We start from the raw sequence: 22,246 nt of genomic DNA, 5'->3' as shown, positions 1-22,246 counted from the left end.
GATCTCGATCTCCTGACCTTGTGATCCACCTGCCTCAACCTCCCAAAGTGCTGGGATTACAGGCATGAGCCACCACACCCAGTCTGGTCTTCTCAATGAATCTTTTATTAATATAGTCTGTCTTTTGTCTTTTGTTTTTGATTTAACATCCATTTTCTCTAATATTGATACAGGCCCCCAGCTTTCTTTCAGTTACCATTTTTATGAAATATCTTTTTCCATCCTTTCACATTTTGTATGTTATTGAAGTTAAGTTGGTATCAATGCAGACTACATTGGTATGAATTTAAACTGTTGATTGTAATCCCATGGAAACCAATGTTAAAATACCACTGAAAAAAGATAATGTCATCTGAGGACTCAAATCACACACACAAATATTTTTTCAAATGATTTATCAAACAAAGGTAAACAAATTGACATCTTACCAGAAAAGGTGGAATTCAGCTTAAATGCAGAACACGGAGTGTCCTTTATAATGCTGAAGGATCTAATTTACTGTGAAGTTTTAACAGTTAAGAATATCCATGTACCAAATAATGTAGCATCAAGATTTATAAAGCAGAATTTATAAGAAGTATGAAGAGGGTTTCAAAAAGCAGCTTAGAAGCAAAAGGGCTTTAATTCACACTTTTCAGGCCCCATCAGTTCTAGCAGACAACAAATAAATAGGATATAATAATAAGGGGAAATAGATACTATTAATTTTTTGTGTTAATTATACCTTTTTTTCCTCTCTCTCTTTTTTTGAGACAGTCTTGCTCTGTCTCCCAGGCTGGAGTGCAGTGGCGTGATCTCAGCTCACTATACTTCACCTCCCTGGTTCAGGCAATTCTCATGCCTTAGCCTCCTGAGTGACTGGGATTACAGGCATGTGCCACTATGCCCAGCTAATTTTTGTATTTTTAGTAGAGACAGGGTTTTGCCATGTTAACTAGGCTGGTCTCAAACTCCTGAGCGATCCGCTCACCTCGGCTTCCCAAAATGCTGGGATTACAGGCGTGCACCACCGTGCCTGCCTTCCCCTCCTCGTTCGTTCATTAGTTCGTTCATTCATTCATTTATTGAGACAAACTCTTACTGTGTTACCCAAGCTGGAGTGCAATGGCACAGTCATGGCTTGGCTCACTGCAGCCTTGACCCCCCCAGGCTTGAGTGATCCTCCCAGCTCTGCCTCCAAGGTAACTGGGCTTGGGTTAGTGTTAGACTGGGTATTTTGTTTTTTTGGTTTTTTAAAGACAGGGTTTCTCCATGTTGGTCAGGCTGGTCTTGAACTCCCGACCTCAGGTGATCCGCCTGCCTTGGCCTCCAAAGTGCTTGGATTACAGACATGAGCCACCACTCCTGACCAGTCTGGGTTTTTTTGTTTGTTGTGTTTTGTTTTTGTTTTGTTTTGTTTTGTTTTGTTTTGTTTGAGATGGAGTCTTACTCTATTGCCAGACTGGAGTGTAGTGGCGCAGTCTTGGCTCACTGCCACCTCTGCTTCCGAGGTTTAAGCGATTATCCTGCCTCAGCATCCCAAGTAGCTGGCACTACAGGCGCGTGCCACCACACCTAGCTACTTTTTTTGTATTTTTAGAAGAGACGGGGTTTTACCATGTTGGTCAGGATGGCCTCGATCTCCTGACCTTGTGATTCGCCCACCTCAACCTTCCAAAGTGCTGGGATTACAGTGTGAGCCACCGCGCCCGGCCTGTTTTGTTTTGTTTTTAGATAGTCTCATTCTGTCACCCAGGCTCTAGTGCAGTGGCAGGTTCTTGGCTTACTGCAGCCTCCACCTCCTGGGTTCAAGTGATTCTCATGTCCCAGGCTCTTGAGTAGCTGGAATCACAGGCATGTGCCACCAAACCCACTAATTTTTGTATTTTTAGTAGAGACGGGATTTCACCATGTTGGCCAGGCTGGTCTTGAACTCCTGATCCACCCACCTCAGCCTCCCAAAGTGCTGGGATTACAGGCGTGAGCCACTGCGTCCGCCTAAATTTATTTTTTAGACAAGGTCTTACTGTGTCACCTAGGCTGCAGTGCAGTAGTGTGACCAGTTCACTGAACCCTTGAACTCCTCAGATCAGGTCATTGTCCGCCTCAGGCTCCTGAGTGGGAGACTACAGGCACATACCACTATGCCCAGCTCTCAAAAAACATTTTTAAATGGGTTAAAAGGGCTTCTGTTTTCTCCTGTCATTCCTGTTTCTAGTTTCCCTGCCAACACTAACCCAATCGAGATAAACCATAAAAAAATTCAAAAGGAGTTTTTTACATTGAACTGACTTAGTTCTGTGCAAATAACAAAAGAAAAAAAACATGGATAAATTTATTTATAATCTTAGAACAGGAAGGATATTTTCTGTTATGTATTTGTCAGTTTTCATGCTGCACATAAAGATGTACCTAAGACTGGGCACTTTACAAAGGAAAGAGGTTTGATGGAGAACTCACAATTTCATGTGGCTGGGGAGGCCTCACACTCATGGCCGAAGGCAGGGAGGAGCAAGTCACATCTTACGTGGATAGCGACAGGCAAAGAGATTGTGCAAGAAAATTCCCATTTTTAAAACCATCAGATCTTGTGAGACTTAGTCACGATCAGGAGAATAGCATAAGAAAGACCTGCCCCTATGATTCAGTCGTCTCCCACCAGGTCCCTCACATAACACATGGAAATCATGGGAGCTACAAGAGGAGATTTGGGCGGGTACACAGAACCAAATCATACACATTATGACTCAAAATTCAGAATCTATAAAAAGAAAGTATTGGGAAATTTGACTCAGGGCTGGGTACAGTGGCTGACACCTATAATCCCAGCAATTTGGGAGGCCAAGGTGGGTGGATTGCTTCTAACCCAGGAGTTCGAGACTAGCTTGGGCAACATGGTGAAACACCATCTCTACAAAAGATACAAAAATTAGCCAGGCATGGTGGCAAACACGTGTGGTCCTGGCTACTCAGGAGCCTTAAGTGGGAGGATTGCTTGAGTCTGGGAGGTTGAGGCTACAGTGAGCCAGGATCATGCTACTGTACTCCAGCCTGGGTGACAGAGTGAGACCCTGTTTTTAAAAAGAGAGAGAAATTTAACTCAGTAAAAATTATTTAAAAAACAAACTACATTTGTCAAGAAACCACTTAATAAGCAAAGTGGAAGACAAATGATGAATTGGGACAATATATTTCCAACTCGTATCACAGTCTAACGGCTAATCTTTGTAGTATATAAATAACTGCCAGAGGCCGGGCGCGGTGGCTCACGCCTATAATCCCAGCACTTTGGGAGGCCGAGGCGGGTGGATCACGAGGTCAAGAGATCGAGACCATCCTGGTCAACAAGGTGAAACCTCGTCTCTACTAAAAATACAAAAATTAGCTGGGCATGATGGTGCGTGCCTGTAGTCCCAGCTACCCGGGAGGCTGAGGCAGGAGAATTGCTTGAACCCAGGAGGCGGAGGTTGCGGTGAGCCGAGATCATGCCATTGCACTCCAGTCTGGGCAACAAGAGTGAAACTCCGTCTCAAAAAAAAATAAAAAAATAAAAAATAACTGCCAGAAATGAAGAATAAGTAAGTCAGTCGAGTAGAAAAATGGGCAACCTTTTTGAACAATTAGTTCACAGGTAAAGAAGTACCAATGGTCCTTAACATGTGAAATGATGCTCAGTTAATTTTTCTTTTTTGAGATGCAGTCTCGCTCTCTTGCCCAGGCTGGAGTGCAGTGGTGCGATCTCAGCTCACTGCAACCTCTACCTCCTGGGTTCAACCAATTCTTCTGTCCCAGCCTCCCGAATAGCTGGGACTACAGGCGCACTACCATGCCCGGCTAATTTTTGTATTTTTAGTATTGACAGGGTTTCACCATGTTGGCCAGGCTGGTCTCGAACTCCTGACCTCGTGATCCACCTGCCTCAGCCTCCCAAAGTGCCGGGATTACAGGCATGAGCCAGTGCTGCCCGGCCTTCAACTTCTTTATATCAAGAGATGAGCAAACTGAGAGCACCCTGAGACACTATCATTTACCTTTCATGCTGGCAAAATGCCAGGAGTTTGAAATATGCTGTGGGAAAAGCTGTGGATAATAGGGTGCTTTTATTCTTGGTGAGAGTGCAAACTGTTATAACCCTTATGGAAAGGCATCTTGGCAATACTTACCAAAATTACAGAAGCATTTTTCTTTCCAAGTTATGTGTGGTAATTTATTATTCAGATACACTAGCACACGTATCAGATGAAAAAGGTGTCAATGTGCTGAGAGCTAACACACTGGAGTTGGAAGGGCTCTGTTGAAAGATCTCAGCTGGCTTGCTGCTTCCTGGGTAGCTCCACTCTGAAATGTAGCTCTCCTGAGCAGTCAGCACTAGTGCTCAGAAGCACCTCCTCTCACCCTGTAGTTTTCATGCCACCCTCACGTTCCCCAAATTCCTTAGTGTAGAGAAGCAAGGAAATGTCATACATTGGGAAGTCTGACAGCATGTGGTTCATCCACTGTGTCTGGGTGTTGCATTTCCTGGTAGGATGTGTGCATTCCACTCATCTTCTGCCTCCAAATATTCCCAGTTATATTTGTAGTTTTTTAGTCCATTGAATGTTGTTATCTGTATTGGTCTTTGCACTCTACCACGAATAGGGGACTGGGTAAATAAAATATGGTTATAAGTCAAAAACACAACCCAAATGAATCAGTAAAACAGGGTATGAGGTATATGCTATGACACTTTTGAAATAAGCAGGGAGATTGGGTAAGAAAATAACATTTGGGCTAGGTGCAGTGGCTCACACCTATAATCCTAACACTTTAGGAGGCCAATATGGGAGGATCACTTGAGCTCAGGAGTTCAAGACCAGCCTGGACAACATAGCAAGACCTTGTCTCTACTAAAGTCGAAAAAAAAAAATTAGCCAGGCATGGTAGTCCACCCCTGTAGTCTCAGCTGCTAGAGAGGTTGGGGGGCGGAGGCAGGTGGATTGCTTGAGCCCAGGAGTTTGAGACTAGCCTGGACAGCATGACAAAACCCTAACTCTATAAAAAATACAAAAACTAGTTGGATGTGGTGGTGCACCCCTGTGGTCCCAGCTACTGGGAGGCTGAGGTGGGAGGATTGCTTGAGTCTGGTAGGTCGAGACTGCAGTGAGTTCTGATCATGCCACTGTACTCCAGCCTGGGCGACAGAGCCAGACTCTGTCTCCAAAAAAAAAAGAAAAGAAAAAAACATTTATATTTGCTTATGTCTACATACATAAGTACTATAAGGGCATACAAAAAATTACTGTATTTCACTGATTGTGAAAAACAAGGTTTTAAAACCATAGCATCTCTAAAATCAATATATTACTTAAAACTGATGACATCTTAATATTCTAGAATTTAATTACTGCATTTTTAAGTGTACACAAAATAATGGTTCAGTTTGTAATTGTTGCCACCTTAGAGTCAATGGAATGCTAAGATACAGTGATATGGTATGGAAGGTAATAGTGGATGGGTTAGAAGGGAGCTTTCTCGATATATCGTTTGAAACGTGAATGCGTTACTAATTCAAAGCAAAAAAACTTTTAAGAAGTTTTTTTTTTTTTTTAGTTTTTTTAAAAAAACTTTTAACGTGGTGGCGTGTGCCTGTAGTCCCAGCTACTCGGGAGGCTGAGGTGGGAGGATCGCTTGAGCCCAAGAGTTCTGAGCTGTAGTACACCATGCCAGTTGGGTGTCCACACTAAGTTCAGCATCAATATGGCAACCTCCCGGGAGTGGGTGACCACCAGTTTGCTTAAGGAGGGGCGAACTGGTCCAGGTCAGAAACAGAGCAGGTCAAAACTCCCGTGCTGATCAGTAGTGGGATTGCACCTGTGAATAGCCACTGCACTCCAACCTGGGCAACATGGCGAGACCCCGTCTCTAAAAATAATAAATAATAAAATAAAAAATCTTATAAGGAAAATAAGATATTGGAAAATGTAAAACATTTAAAAAGTAAATCCAATAGTTGTCAATATAAATGGATTTAATTTTTTTAAGTCATTTAGTACTTTAAGGCTTATGTTTGTGTAGGTTTTTCTAGGTATCATTAGTTCATCTTCAGATACTCCACCAAACCTGCAGAACTGCTCTAAATGAGGCAAACCTATCAGATCTCTGTGATTTGTGCTTTTTCTTGATCATATTCCTACTTGAAGCCTTGCTTCTCCCTGCCCCAGTCTGTATCAGTCCCTGTCTGGACTTGGTGCCCAGCTGTTGTTCCTGGTGCCTCCTTTCTCCGCCAGGCTCTGAATTCCCTTCACCTTGTCACCTGGAGCCTGTATGCTTCCTTTTTCTTGATTTACTCCCTTGATTTGTAAGAGTACCTCTTCAGCAGTACTGAAAGAATGCCCAAGATACCAGTTTTTCATACTTTGCATATCAGAAAACATCTTTATCCTATCCACAGTCTTCAGTCTATTTTCTCTATATTGTTCAGATTAGGCTAATTATACTGATCTGTCTTCGGCCTCTTTGTTTCTAAGGCAAATGCGATGGCTGTCACCTGTGTAGTCCCAGCTACTCAGGAAGCTGAGGAGTGAGGATCATTTGAGGTCGAGAGTTGGAGGCTGTGGTGCTCAATGATCATGCCTGTGTGTAGCCACTGCACTCAAGCCTCACCAACACAGCAAGACAGTCTTATTTCAGTTATTATGTTTTTCATTTCTTTAATTTCCATTTGGTTCCAAAGTTTTTATCATTTTGATTTTTTTACTAAGATATTTCTATTTTTTTCATTCATTTCAAGTGAATTTGTAATTGCATATTTCTGATACCTGCCTTAAAGTCCTTGTCAGGTAATTCCTTCATCGTTCATTTTGTCTTATCAAGTTGTGATTTTCCTGTTTCTTGATAAGATGGGTGATTTTCTGTTTGGAATTGGACATTTCAAGTGTTAAATTATAAGACTGGATTTATGTATAGGTTGTACTTTAGCAGACCTCCTCTCAAATTACCCCAGCAGGGAAGAAGGGGCATTGCCGTGTTACTACCAGGTGAGCAGTGAAGGCAGGTTCCTGGTTGGCCTCTGATGATACTGCACGAGTAGTGGGTTGGGAGGAGATTGAGGCCCCTCATTACAACCTGGCCAAGGAAGTCTAGGCTCTTCTCAGCCTTGGCCAGGGCTGCAGTTGTTTCTTTGGTGTTTCACTGGAGTAGAGCAATTATTGGCTACAGGATTTTCATCATGCCAAGCCACCCCTTTTTCTTGGTTCTTGGGCTGGAGAGAGTTGGCTTTTCTTGGGACTTTTTTTTTTTTTGTCTCTGCTCTTTGGCATTTCCGGGTCATCAGCTTCTCCAGCACCCTGTCTAGGACACACAAGGCAAAAAGCAAATCCAGGGAACTGACTACCATGCCATTCCTGGGGTCCTGAGTTCCCTAGACAGTGTGCCTTTTCCTCCTCACTTTTCAGCAGCTTGTTGTGCTTGCTTTATATATAACACTCACGATTTTTAGCTATACTTTGTGGGAGGAGTAGGAAAAAGTATGTCTACTCCATCATTCCTGAAACACAACTCCTACCCTCACTTTTAAATGATAGGATGGCAGGCAGAATTTTAGATGGGAAATCATTGCTCTTTAAAAATATTAGCCGAATGTGGTGGCTCACCCAGAACTTCAGGAAACCAAGGCAGGGGGATCGCTTGAGTCCAGCAATTTGAGACCAGCCTGATCAATATGGCGAAACCCCGCCTTTACAAAAAATACAAAACTTGGTCAAGCATGGTGACACACACCTGTAGTCCCAGCTACTGAGGCAGAGGCAGAAGGACCACCTGAGTCAAGGAGTTCAAGACTGTAATGAGTCATGATCGTGCCCTGCACTCCAGCCTAGGCAGCACAGTGAGAAAGTCTCTCTCTCTCTCACTCTGACATATATATATGAGAGAGAGAGAGTGGCCTACATTTAAAGGTACTATTCTGTTGTCTTCTACATTTTGTTTTTACTTTTGAAACCCAGATACTGTTTTTGAGTGCTGATTTTTATATGTTATATGTTCATTTTTTTCTGAAAGCTTTAATGATCTTTGTTCTCAATGTTTAAAAACTTGATAGTAGAATTTGGCTTGGTTGTTTTTATATGTGCTAGATCCTCAGTGGTCTCTTCAGTCTGAAAACTCGTGTTGGTCAGTACAGGGAAATCTTGATATATTATTGCTTTTCACAATTTGTTTTCTACTCAGTTTCCATCTCATTTTTTGGGGGGAACTCCTATTTATCAGGTGAACTTCTGGAATTACTGGATTTTTTTTTTTTTTAATCTTTTCTCTCTTTACAATCTCTCATCTCTCTTTTTTTTTTGTAGATACCTTCAACTTTATCTTAAAGCCTTTTCAATATGAAAATCTGTAAATGTCTGGGAAAATAGAGAAAATCATAGTAATCAAACATGTGACTGTTACAATATTTTGCTTTTTCTTTTTTTTTTTTTTCCTAAGAGACAGAGTCTCGCTCTGTTGCAGCTGGAGTTCAGTGGTGCCGTCATAACTCACTGTAGCCTCAACCTCCCGGGCTCAAGCAATCCTCCCGCTCTTCAGCCTCCAGAGTAGCTGTGACCACAGGCACGCACCACCATGCCCAGCTAATGTGTGTAATGTTGGGGTTTTCCTATTTTAAGCAAGCTAGTCTCGAACTCCTGGGCTCAAGTGATCTTCCTGCTGTGGCCTCTCAAAGTACTAGGATTATAGGTGTGAGCCACCATGGCTAGCCAGTTCTTTCTTGTGCCTATTCAGATATGCAGTTGAGACTCTCTAGTGGTTTTTCCCCCTTTTCAGCACTTACACTTTTATATTCCAGAATTTCTGTCTAGTCCCTCTGTTGCCTGGGCTGAAATACCAATGTTACAATTACAGCTTATTGCAACTTCAGACTACTGGGCGCTAGCAGTTCTCCTGTCTCAGCTTCCTGAGTAGCTGGAACTACAGGTGCATGCCAATGCACCTGGCTAATTTAAAAAAAAATTTTTTTTGTTTAAGAGATGGGGTCTTACTATCTTGCCCAGGCTGGGTCTCAATCTCCTGGCCTCATGTGACCCTTCTGCCTTACTTAGCTTCCCAAACTGCTGGGAATTTATAGGCATGAGCCACCAGGCCCAACTCATTGGTTTCATTTCTACAGGTTAAAAATCTCAAGTATACAATTACCAACTGAAAATATAGGAGTAAAAACCAAAGAGTTTTTGTCTTCTCTCACTCATCAACAACACAGAAACTTCTGTGACCTTCGATTAGTATGAAATGGGGGAGGGTTTCTCCCTGACAACCAACCAGTCAGTTTTGCAGAAGACACCAGGTAGGTGCCCTGCAATTCAATTATGATACTTGGAGATAATGTCAGTTCTCATGGGTTGAAAGCTCAGTCCCACAAGACTGCACCCAACTTTCAACGCCAAATGCAAGCTCCAGGTGGTTTTACTTGTTCTTCTGACCAGCTAGGCCCCATGCATAAGTTTGATTAATTTGCTAGAACAGCACACAGAACTCAGGAAAACACTTTACTTACATTAACCTATGTATCATAAAGACTATTACAGAGGACGCAGATGACCAGCCAAATGGAATAGACACATAAAGCGTGGGAGAAGGGATGTGAAGCTTCCGTGGCCTCTCTAGGCACGCACACCTAAGGGAACCTTCACATACTTAGCTATCCCAGAAGCTCCTGAACCCAGGCTTTTCTGGTTTTTATGAAAATTCCATTTACGTAGGAATGGTTGATTAGTCATTGGCCATTGGTAATCAGCTCAACTTCAGTCCCTCTCAATTACAACTGTAGTAAAAAAAGAAAAATAACAACTCCAAAGACAACATATATATTGAAGAGTTCTGGGAGAAAAGGTACATTACTATTATGAAAATTGGTTGTGCTATGACAGTATGACTTTGAGTGTGTTCTTTAATGTGTTATTTTCTTAGTTAATTTTATTACTGCTTTTAAAAACTTGGGTGGGAGCAGGGCATATAGCATATTTTTAAAAACTGATTTCCATTTAAAATTGCTTTGTTAAACTTTTAGAGTCGAGAAATAGAGCATTAGAGCTAGGCATGGTGGCTCACATCTGTAATCCCAGCACTTTGAGAGGCTGAGATGGGCAGATCACTTGAGCTCAGGAGTTGGAGATCAGCTTGGGCAACATGGTAAAACCCCATCTCCATGAAAAAAAATCACACACAAAAATTAGCCTGGGTGATGGCACGCACCTGTGGTCTCAGCTACTCAAGAGGCTGAGGTGGGAGTATCCCTTGAGCCTGGAAGACGGAGGTTGCAGTGAGCCAAGATCACACCACTGCACTCCAGCCTGGGTAACAGAGTGAGACCCTGTCTCCAAATTTTTTAAAAATTAAAAAAAAATAGAGTATCAATTATACAGTGTGCTCGACAGAAATAATTGGACAAATAACCATCCTCTGAGATGTTGTGGATGAAGGCAGCTTATTTGCTATGTGTGCTTTTCTTTTGTGTTTTAGTGCCAAACCCAAGTCTGAAATCCATGTGTCTATGGCCACTCCCGTCACTGTGTCCATGGAGACTGTATCCAACCAAAATAATGATCAGCCTACCATTGCCGTCCCTCCAACTGCCCAGCAGCCCCCACCGACCATTCCAACTATGATTGCAGCAGCCAGTCCCCCGTCACAACCAGCCGTTGCCCTTTCAACCATTCCTGGAGCAGTCCCCATCACTCCACCCATCACCACTATTGCAGCTGCACCACCTCCATCAGCCACTGTGGGTGGCAGTCTCTCTTCTGTCTTGGGCCCTCCTGTACCTGAAATTAAAGTGAAAGAAGAAGTAGAACCAATGGATATCATGAGACCAGTTTCTGGTAAGTCCGTCAATAGAATACTCTCCATTGGCACTTGCCTCTTCCCCTTCCCTAATTCTCCTCCAGCATCCAGATTCTCCTGTGACCCTCAGCCAAGACTCTTGATGCTCCTTTTAGATGTTGCTTGTCATTAGATTTTGATAAGTAGAAGAAAGCAGTAAACTCGTTGTGAGAACTAAAACTACTTTGCTTCCCTTTTGTAATTAAGTTTAATTTCTGACCAAAATCAGGAAAGAAATTAATATTTCCCCATGGATATCCTTTAGTATGGTTTTCTTTGCATGCATTAAGAAAATGCTTCTATGTAAAAGGGGTCACAATATGGTTATAGCTATGTACTACTTATTTACAACTTATTCCCTGCCAAGTTTCATTGCCTTGTTATACAATCAAGTAAGATTTATGTTGCTGATAAACCTATATTTGATTAGAAAAATCTTAAAACAATTCATTTCTCCCTTTCCCACATCATCTTAACTCTGAACTTCTGGTTTGAGAAAATCAGGTCACTTCAGAGGTTTTCTTCTTTTTTTTTCCTTTTTAATAATTCATTGTGGAATTTTTTTCCCCTACAAAAGTAACATACAGTATACAAACTGTGTGACGTATAAACAAAACCAAAGGAGAAAGCAAGTTATGTGTGCGTTGCTACCCAGTATTACCTGCCATTTCAGTGAGAAGACCTCCACTTCTGTCTCATGTTGTTGCCTAATAGAGGTGTGATTGTGCTGTGTCTGTAGTTTTTTTTTTTTTTTTTTTTTTTTTTTTTTTTTTTTTTTTTTTTTAATCTACTGTTTATTTGCTTTTATTCTGCCATGAAATCTCTTTCCGTGGGTATATTTAGCCTTGGCATTTTCTTGGAAAGATACCATGAGTAATCCAGAAGGGGATATTAAACATCCTCAATTATGCTACTCATCTGCTTTTTTTGGCTGATTCCCTTTACCTCTCTGTGCAAGAAAACTACCTGTAATCCTCCCTCAACCTATAGGGGTTTACTCCAGAAATTGTTCTAGCCACTGACGATGCAACTCTGTGTAAGACACATGCAGCTTTATCCTCTTAGATCTTACATTCTAGTGAGGGAGACAAGCAGCAAAAAGACGACTAAATTATGTATGTATGTATATATGTATGAGTGTATATGTATGTTTGGGTGATAAGTGCTATGGAGAAACAAAGCAGGGAAGAAATATAAGGGAAAGTAGTAGCCAGGGCTGGAATTTTTTAAAGGGTTTTAGGAAAAAGCTTCATTGAGGAAGTGACTATTAAGTAGAGACATTAAATAAATGAAGTTGCTGGCCATGAGGAAACCCGGGAAAAGAGTATTCCAGGCCAGAGAGCAGTAAGTCCAAAAATCTTGAGATAGGAGCCTGCATGATGTGCTCAAAATATAGCAAAGAACCAAAGGTTGCTGGAGCTAAGTAAAAAGGGGAGTGGCAGGCAGCAGGGTCAGAGAAGTAGGACCATGGTTGAGCAGGGCCCACAGGCTGTTGTAAAGGCTTTGGCTTTGCTGGGGTTGGCAGGGTGCTGTTTGAGCAGAGCAGGGAGTGTGAGCAGAGCAGTGCCAAGCGCTCATTTAGAACTGAAGATAAACACTCTGGCTGCTGGGGAAAGAACAGACTCTGGGAGCAGGGATAGAATCAGGGAGACTTGTCAAGCAGCTGTTGCATTAATTACAAGGAACAATGAAGGCTCAACCAGGGTTAAGTGGAAGTGGTATGAGGTGGTAGGATTCTGGATATGTTTATAAGGTAGAGCCAAGAGTGTTTAATGATTGGGTGTTGAGTGTGAGAAAACAGTATCTGGGACAACTTTCAAGGTTTTTGGCTTTAGCAACGGGTAGCCATAGACTTGCCATTGGCTGAATTAGGAAAGCCTGCAGGAGGACCTTGTTTTGTAGGGAAAGATTAGGAGTTTAGTTTTTGATAGGGTAAGTTTCAGATGTCTGTTAGACATTTCAAATGTAGACATCAAGTAAATAGTTGGATCTATGTGGCTGGCTTTTGGAATAGAAAATGAAGTTGCAGATATAAATTCGGGAGTTGTCATTATATATATAAATTGTGTTTAAAGTTATGAGCATGGATGAGTGGTTCATATCACCTAGGGAATGAATGTTGATAAAAACAGGAGCAGTCCATGATCTAGTCTTAGGACAGTGCACGATCATGAGGTAGGAGGGGAAGTGAAGTCCAGCAAAGGAGACGGAACGGAGGGAACCACAGGGTAGGAATGTAACTTACGACATGTTGTGTCCTGGAAATTGCGAGGACAAAAATATTTCAGGGCGGAGGGAAGGATCAGGTGGATCACATGCTCTCTAGAGATCAAGGAAGATGAGGTCTGAGCAGTGACCTTTGGATTTGGCAAATGGGAGTCAGAGTTCTCAAGAAGAGCAATTTTTGTGTAATGACGGGGTAGAAGCATGTTTGGGAGCAAGTTAAGGAGAAAGCTGGGAGAGAGAGAGACATTAGATATAAACAGCACTTTAGAGGCATTTGTTCTAAAGGAAGAGAAAAAAGGTATTTAAAGTGACATGATGTCAAGAAGATTTTTTTTTTCTTAAGAGTTTTGCTCTTTCACCCAGGCTGGAGTGCAGTGGTGTGATCTCAGCTCATTGCAGCCTCCACCTCCCGGTTTCAAGCGATTCTCCTGCCTCAGCCTCCCAAGTAGCTGGGATTACAGGCACCCGCCACCAAACCCAGCTCATTTTTTTATTTTTAATAGAGACGGTTTCACCATGTTGGCCAGGCTGGTCTCAAACTCCTGACCTCATGATCCGCCCACCTCAGCCTCCCAGAGTTCTGGGATTATAGGTGTGATCCAGCGCTGCCGGCCAAGAAGATTTTTTTAAGATGGGACAAATTAGAGTTTTGCATGTTAATGGGAATGATCTAGTAGAGTGAGAAGAATTGGCAATGCAGGTGAAAGTTGTGAATTCCTGGAGCAGTGTTTGAGGAGGTGAGAGTGGGTGAGATTTGTGTGTACCTGAAGAGGTTGACCTTTGCTAAAAGCATGGAGAGGAGAATACAGGGACACAGTGGAGGTGAAGAGATGAGGTGGTGGGACTTGATGGATATTTTCTTGTGACCGCATCTATCTTTTTCAGTAAAATAGAAAGTAAGGCCTTTACTGAGAGTACAGATGGTGGAGGAGGTATCTAGTGTTTGAGGGAGGAGAGGGTGTGAAGTAGTCATCGTGAAAGAGACTGATCTTAGCACATAGGATAGGGTTGCCAAGTGAGGGCAGTAAGCAGGACACTGTATCTCTCTCTGGTGACATTCAGTTGCATAGGTGCAGACTAGTTGGAGAATAGGGTTTAACCTTTTGTGCTTTTGCTAAGTGAGCACAATAAAGCAAGAAAAGGAAGGGACAACGAAGGAGGAAGAGGAATACAGTGATCACAGGGTTAAAACCTGGTGATGGGGGAGGAGAGACATGAGAGGGATGAGTGACTGCAGGAACATGGTTGGATGAACAGGTAATAGCTCCTTGTAGGCTTAAGGAGTATTTGAGGCTGAGTACTGAGGGGAGGAACCTAGAAAGAGAGTTGGATTTACCTATGGAGTTGAATGCTAGAAATTGAGATTGAGTGTGAGGCAGTTTGCAGTCAACAGTGACAAGAAAGTTTAGGGTATGACTATTGGGAGTGGGCAGCAGAGTGGGTAGAGGAAAATAGGGCAAGTATATGGTAGTGAAAATAAGAGTTAAGGTGAGCCTTTAACATGATGTTTAAGTTCCTAGATGTGTAATTCATACAAGTTCAAGCAAATGTTTATATCCTCGCAATGGATGCTTTTTATCTGGAGGTAGCACACTGTGCTAAGTGGGAGTGTGAGCTCTGAAACCAGACTGCCTCTGTCAGCTCCCAGCTTGCCCACTTCATACTTGTGTGACTTGTGCCACATTTTCACATCTGTGAATTGAAGGATAGTAATAATGCCTACTTATTCACATGATTGTTACACTTCTATTTCCATCTTATATGACCACACCTGTAATGGAGGCTAGGAAGTGCATTCTTTTAGCTAAATATCATTGTGTTCTTGTCAAAGGGACGTCCTGGAACTAAGGAAGATGAGGATATGGGCTATTAGGGAGGAGTCTGCTGCTTCTGCCACAGAGGGCTTAGCACAGTGCCAGGCACATAGGAAGACTCAATAACGTTGGCTCTCTGTGCTGTCCACTTAATCACTGTCTTTGCTGGAGGTAAGTAAAGCTTTCTGCTATGCTTGAGTTCTTACAAATGTGTGTGCTCCTTTTCCTGTGACAGCAGTTCCTCCGCTGGCTACCAACACTGTGTCTCCATCTCTTGCATTGCTGGCAAACAACCTGTCCATGCCAACAAGTGACCTACCACCTGGTGCCTCCCCAAGGAAAAAGCCTCGAAAGCAACAGCACGTGATCTCAACAGAAGAAGGTGACATGATGGAGACAAACAGCACTGATGACGAGAAGTCCACTGCCAAGAGTCTTCTGGTGAAGGCTGAGAAGCGCAAGTCTCCTCCCAAGGAGTATATTGGTAATGGTCACAGGCCGACTTGTCTTATGATGCTTCCCAATAAAGTCAGAGTCCAACCCAGAGGCTCGCTACATAGTCAGCTTCACTTATACCTCACTTACTGGAATTGAACTTTGGGGATTGTTGACAATGCTAATAAGTTGTTTAATGTCTTCTCTTTTAATAGATGAGGAAGGTGTGAGGTATGTCCCAGTGCGTCCAAGACCCCCCATTACTTTGCTTCGTCACTATCGGAACCCCTGGAAAGCTGCTTACCACCACTTTCAGAGATACAGTGACGTCCGGGTCAAAGGTCAGTTTCCCCAGAAACATTCGGTATTAATGCATGAAATTGGTATAACCCTTAGCTGTGTTGTAATTATGCCAAGAAAGAAAAACAGAACCACGGTTTTCTAGTTTCAAAGAAACCATACATTTTTGTTAAAACATCTTGAGACTTTAGTGTTTAAGTATATCCCATAGAATATAAAACTTAGAAAATTACCCTTTGCCCTAGAAAGCTGTGTGTATTTATCAGAATTGCAGTTTAAGGGTTAAATGACAGCCTTGATTTTTATAAAATCTGTATGTTAACAGCTCCGTAAGTACTGATGGAGGATGCCTGTGGCTTCCAGAGTCACTGTGGAAGAGCTGTACTGGATTACTGTGTAACACAGTTCTTAGTCCACAGTAGTTCCTAGGATGCCAAAATATACATGCATTGTAAGCATTTCTGCCAAAAGATCTTTTGTTTAACATATATACGAAGCTCTTAGAGTGGTCTAGGGTAAGCCCTCAATAAATGTTTTGTTCTTGTGGAATCTGACAATAACCTTTTAATAAACCCACATATGATAAAAATGGCTAATAGTACTTTGCAGATACCTGCAAATATTTCTACTGATGGACTTTAAGTGCCGTTAATCTCAAATATAAGTACAAAGAAATGAGTTTCTAGATAATTGGTCACATTTCCCATTCTCTTACGTAAATTCCATTTGGAAACTGCTCTAAGGGTTTTCTTGAAGGTTCAAAATGAGTCCAGCTTGGATGGAGTACTGACTAATTAAGCAGAAGTGGAAATGCTAGTAGTTCAGTCTCTGAATGGAAGTACAGAGGCGGCTACGTTTCCCAGCTTTTCTTCCTCACAAGTGTACTCTGAGGTTTGAAAAGAAAGTGAGATTTCCAGAGGTCAGGGAGTGTTGCCTTTTAGTGGAAATAGGATATGAACCACTGAACATCTCTTCATGCTGCAAGAATTTCGTAGAAAAAATATTTAGGAATTTGCCTGGTAGCATTTTAAGCCACACTACAAGAGTCTTAATGCTTATTGGGACTTGCTCTTCAAAAACTATCTCAAGAAAGATAACTTGACAGCTGAAGGGTTTATGATCCCTAAATCTTCTATTTCAGTATATTCATACTAACCTCCTTTACACACTGCCTCTTGACTAGGAAACTTTAGTGCAGCTATTTTCCCTGAGCTATAAAATACATATAGATTATATGTGTAAATACATCAAGGTAGACTAAAACTCACAGGAGCTGGGCACAGTGACTCACGCCTGTAATCCCAGCACTTTGGAAGGCCGAGGTAGGTGGATCACTTGAAGCCAGAAGTTCAAAACCAGCCTGGCCAACATAGTAAAACCCTGTCGACTAAAAATACAAAAAAATTATCCAGGTGTGATGGTGGGCTTGTAATCTCAGCTACTCAGGAGGCTGAGGCAGGAGAATTGCCACCACATGCCAGCCTAGACCGCAGAGTGAGACTGTATCTCAAAAAAAAAAAAAAAAGGGAAGAAAAGAGAAACAAAAGAAGTACAGAAAGCAATAGTAATGTGGCAGACCTAAGCCTTAACATGTTAGTAACTGTCATAAATGTAAATAGTCCAAACGTACCAATTAAACACAGATTGGCAGAAATAATAAAAAAACACAATCCAACTATGTACTGTGTACAAGAAACTCACTTTGAATAGAGTGGCATAGGTAGATTGACAGTAAAAGGCTAGAAAAATACACACAGGCCAGGCACGGTGGCTCACGCCCGTAATCCCAGCACTTTGGGAGGCCAAGGTGGGTGGATCACCTGAAGTCAGGAGTTTGAGACCAGCCTGGCCAACATGGTGAAACCCCAGCCCTACTAAAAATACAAAAATTAGCTTGCAGTGGAGTCACACACCTGTAGTTTCAGCTGTTCAGGAGGCTGAGGCAGGAGCATCACTCCAACCCAGGAAGTGGAGGTTTGCAGTGAGCTGAGGTCTCACCACTGCTCTCCAGCCTAGGGAACAGAGAGTGAGACTTCGTCTCAAAATATGAAAATAAACGAAAAATATATAAAATTCAAAAATTAATTTACAAAAGAGCAGGAGTGGCTATATTAATGTCATATAAAGTAAACTTCTGAGGAAAGAAAATTGCTGGAGGCACAGAGGGATATTACATATTGATAAGATAATTAGCTGACCAGGTAATGATCCATTTTTCTGCAGTGTCTTTTAAAATATAGGCAAGGACATTCCAGATTTATTTTATGAAGCCAATATTTTCATGCTATCAAAACCAGAGTATACAAATATAGAAAACAACAGATCATTAGTCCTCATGAATATAGATGTAAAAATGCATTAATAAAATATTAGCAAATCAATTCCAACAGTATATACCTTGACCAAGTAGAATTTATTCTTGCTGTACAAAGCTGGTTCAACATTTGAAAACCAAAGTAATTCACCCTATCCACTGGCCTTGTTAATTTCCTAGGGTTGCCATAACAAAGTACTGTGAACTGGGTGGCATTAAACAGTACAGATTATTCTCTCGTGGTTCTGGGGTCATCTAGAATAAAGGTCCAATGGGATCATGCTCACTCTGAAAGCATTAGAGGAGAATCATTCCTTGCCTCTTTGGTTTCTTGTGATTGCCAGCAATCTTTGGTGTTCCCTGGCTTGCACCTGCACCACTACAGTCTCTGCCTCCATCTTCAAATGGCATTCTTCTGTCTCTCCTATCCTCCTTTCTCTCTCCTTCTCTCCCCTTCCTTTTCTCACTCTCCCTTCTTTTTCTCTCTCCCTTCCTCCTTGTGTGGATACCAGTCATTGGATTTACAGCTCACCTTAATCCAGTATAACTTCTTAACCAAATTACATAACATTATCATTATTACTATTATTTTTGCGATGGAGTCTTGCTGTGTCCCCTAGGCTGGAGTGCAGTGGTGCGATCTCAGCTCACTGCAACCTCTGCCTCCCAGATTCAAATGATTCTCCTGCCTCGGCCTCCTGAGTAGCTGAGATTACAGACATTCACCCTCCACCCAGCTAATTTTTTGTGTTTTTAGTAGAGACAAAGTTTCACCATGTTGGCCAGGCTGGTCTCAAACTCCTGAACTCAAGTGATCCACCTGCCTTGGCCTCCCAAAATGCTGACATTGCAGGTGTGACCACTGCACTCGGCCTACATTACATTCTAATATAGTCACAGGTATCAAGGAACTTCAATATATCTTTTGGGGGGAAACCAACCCACAACAAAAGCTAAAAAAGAAAAATCACATGATTATATCAATCAATATAGAAAACTTGACAAAATTCAACACCTTTTCATGATAAAAATGTTCAAAAACAGAGGAGTTCTTACTGGATTTGATAAACTCTGCAGAAAACCATCTAACATTATGCTTAATACTGAAAGACTGAATTCCACCTGAGATTGGCAAAAAGACAAGGATGTCGTCTCTCAGCACTCCCGCTCAACATAGTATCAGATTTGACTACACAGTAAGGCAAGATAAAGAGATGAAAGTAACACAGATGGGAATGAAATAAATGAAATTGTCCCCGTTTGCAGATGACCTCATGGTCCAGATAGAAAATGTCAAGGATTCTCCCAAAAATACTCCTGGAACTAGTAAATGAATTCAGTAAGGTCACAGAATACAATGTCAGCACAAAAATCAATTATTTTTTTAGTAGCTGGGACTACTACACCTGGCTAATTTTTGTATTTTTAGTAGAGTTGGGGTTTCACCACGTTGGCCAGGGTGGTCTCAAACTTCTGACCTTAAGTGATCTGCCCACCTCAGCCTCCCAAAGTGCTAGGATTACCGGCATGAGCCACCGTGCCCAGCCCATAGCAAGGTTTTTTTAGACATGGAAAAGCTTATTCTCATTCCTGTGCCTCTCCATATGAAGTTTAGTATAAGCTTCTCTTTGTCTTAAAAAAAAAAATCCTTGTAGTTCCTTCAGCGTCCTCAGTGTGCAAGTTATTTTCAATAAATTTGCTAAGTGTTGAGCCATTTTATTTTTTTTAATATTTGTCTTAACTCTCCTCTCGCAGTATGACCATCACACATGTAGGTTTTCTTAATGATGTCCCACATTTCTCTGTAGCACTATTCACTTTTCTTTATTCTTTCTCAGTTCTTTGGCTTTCATAATCTCCATAGATCTATCTTGAAGGTGGCTAATTCTTGTACCGGCGCAAAGCAATTGTTGAGCCCCTCTGGTGATTTGTACATTTCAGCTATTGTGCCTTTCAACTCCAGAATTTTTACTTGGTTCTTTTTTGTTATTTCTCTTCTCTATTAGTGTTCTCTATTTCATGTGTCAGACATCTCACCTTCCCTTACTTCTTCAGTCTTGCTTTCTCTTAGGGCTGTGAACATGTTTATTATGGGATTTTGAGATCTTTTTCTGTTGAACATGACATGGTCATTCTCACAGACACTTTCTGTTGCCTGCTTTGTTTTCATGAGTATGGGTTGTACTTTCCTGTTTCTTTGCAAGCCTTGGAATTTTTTGTTGGAAACTGGACTTTTTAGATAATGTATTGAAGCAGCTCAGACTGGTCTCACCACTGTTGGGCTTCCAATTGTTATTTGCTTGTCTATTTGCTCAGTGACTGACTGGATTAATTTAGCGACATCTAGCTGCTTCAGCCCCCATTTGCACATGCATGTTCTGCTTCTGGTGTTGCTGCTCAGGGAGGCTCACCTCTGCGCATGCCCACAGTCAACCCAAGATGACAGTGACTTTGGTGGGCTCTCTCCTTCACTCTTTTTTTTGAGACGGTGTACCACTGTGTTACACAGGCTAGAGTGCAGTGGCATGATAATGACTCACCACAGCCTCAACCTCCTGGGCTCAAGCGATCCTCCCACCTCCGCCTCCCAAATGTCTGGGACCACAGGTGCACGCCACCATGCCCAGCTAATTTTTGTATTTTTTGTAGAGATGGGGTTTTACCATATTGCCCAGGATGGCCTCAAACTCCTGGGCTCAAACGATCTTCCCCAGTCCTCACCCCCACTCCCTCCCCCAAGTCAGCCTCCCAAGTGCTAGGATTGCAGGCATGAGGCACCACGCTGTCTCCTCCACTCTTTCCCTCACCTTACCCAGCTGATAAAGCCACTAATTGCTGCCTGTTTTCTCTAATGTTTTCAACACTGCCCTGGAGCACAAGTTCCTCTATAAAACGAATTCAGTCAGATTGTAGTTCCCTGGGCAGAATAGTTTCTGATGTCAGTGTTCCGTGTTTGTTCTGCCCTCAGAAAGGCTCCCCCAGCTCTCTTATACTTTGTTCTTTCCTTCAAATTAGCCTGTACATAGTCTAGGCTATATCTTCATTAGTTCTACAAATCTACCCCCAGTTCACGTCACCATAGCCTCCACTGTTCTTGGGAGCACCTTTAGGTCTGAACTTCTTCACACTCTTGCAAATGGACTCAGTTGCTTCAGAAAGAAATTAAAAGGTATCTGTTTTACAGCCCACTTCTTCTGGCAAAATGTTTGAGCCAGGGCCGTAGAGATGGGGGAGGCCCTGGCTTGGCATGTGGCAAGCTTTTCTCTGAGTGACAGCCCTGCTTTAGGAGGTAGCACTTAGTGGAGGGGAAGGAGGAGAGTAAGTAGCCTGGAGTCCTCTTGGCTTGCCTTCCCCGTAAATGAAACCACTACCTCAAGTAAAGAAGTTCTTATGGCCAGGTGCAGTAGCTCATGCCTATAATCCCAATAGTCTGCGAGGCCAAGGCAGGCAAATTGCTTGAGCCAGGAGTTCAAGACCAACCTGGGCACATAAGAAGACCCCATCTCTACAAAAAATACAAATGTGAGCCCAGCATGGTGGCGCACACCTGTAGTCTCAGCTACTTGGGAGGCTGAAGTGGGAGAATTGCTTTAGCCTGGGAGCCAGAGGTTGTGGTAAGCCAAGACTGTACCACTGCTCTTCAGCCTAGGTGACAGAGCCAGACTATCTCAAAACAAATAAATAAAACCTAAATTCTTGTTAAAATAATGGCATGTAGGCTGCTTGAACACAAACCATTTACCTTTTTAAACACTGAAATATACTTGTTTTTATTTTTTATGGTTCCAGAGGAGAAGAAAGCTATGCTGCAGGAAATAGCTAATCAGAAAGGAGTGTCCTGTCGTGCTCAAGGCTGGAAAGTCCACCTCTGTGCCGCCCAGCTACTACAGCTGGTAAGTGGAGTTCTAGCAGTTGTTCATCATGCTGAAGAGAGAAGACACTGGAGATAGCTGAGTTCATAGAACTTTTCAAACGTAACTCTGAAGCATTCCCAGCTAACATGGGTAGTGGTAGAATTTTTACGTGTATTATGTAATATAATCACTGTGTCAGTTACATGTGATTATAATTGAAGTATATCTGAATTCTGGTACCCAGATCCAAAATATATGGAACAACTGTGGTATAAGACCTAAATTTAAGATTCAGTGGGATGGCCAGGCGCGGTGGCTCAAGCCTGTAATCCCAGCACTTTGGGAGGCCAAGGTGGGTGGATCACGAGGTCAAGAGATCGAGACCATCCTGGCCAACATGGTGAAACCCCGTCTCTACTAAAAATACAAAAAATTAGCTGGGCGTGGTGGTATGTGCCTGTAATCCCAGCTACTCA

The 22,246-nt window shown here is 42.3% G+C and overlaps 1 protein-coding gene across 12 annotated transcripts in view; it reads left to right on the top strand.

Annotated features, from left to right (window-relative positions):
* SAP130 (Sin3A associated protein 130) overlaps window positions 1-22,246 on the top strand; it is an 89,388-nt gene that overhangs the window by 62,910 nt on the left and 4,232 nt on the right. For all 12 annotated transcript variants that reach the window (XM_037745677.1, XM_017548456.1, XM_037745676.1 and 9 more), the window contains exons 16-19: window positions 10,468-10,826; window positions 15,103-15,351; window positions 15,518-15,643; window positions 21,706-21,809. In XM_037745677.1, coding sequence (XP_037601605.1) covers window positions 10,468-10,826; window positions 15,103-15,351; window positions 15,518-15,643; window positions 21,706-21,809 — 838 coding nt within the window. The remainder of the gene's footprint in view (window positions 1-10,467; window positions 10,827-15,102; window positions 15,352-15,517; window positions 15,644-21,705; window positions 21,810-22,246) is intronic.

The sequence above is a fragment of the Cebus imitator genome, unplaced genomic scaffold (assembly GCF_001604975.1).
Source record: "Cebus imitator isolate Cc_AM_T3 unplaced genomic scaffold, Cebus_imitator-1.0 Scaffold207, whole genome shotgun sequence".
NCBI lineage: Eukaryota > Metazoa > Chordata > Mammalia > Primates > Cebidae > Cebus > Cebus imitator.
This window is presented reverse-complemented; position numbering and strand designations above follow the sequence as displayed.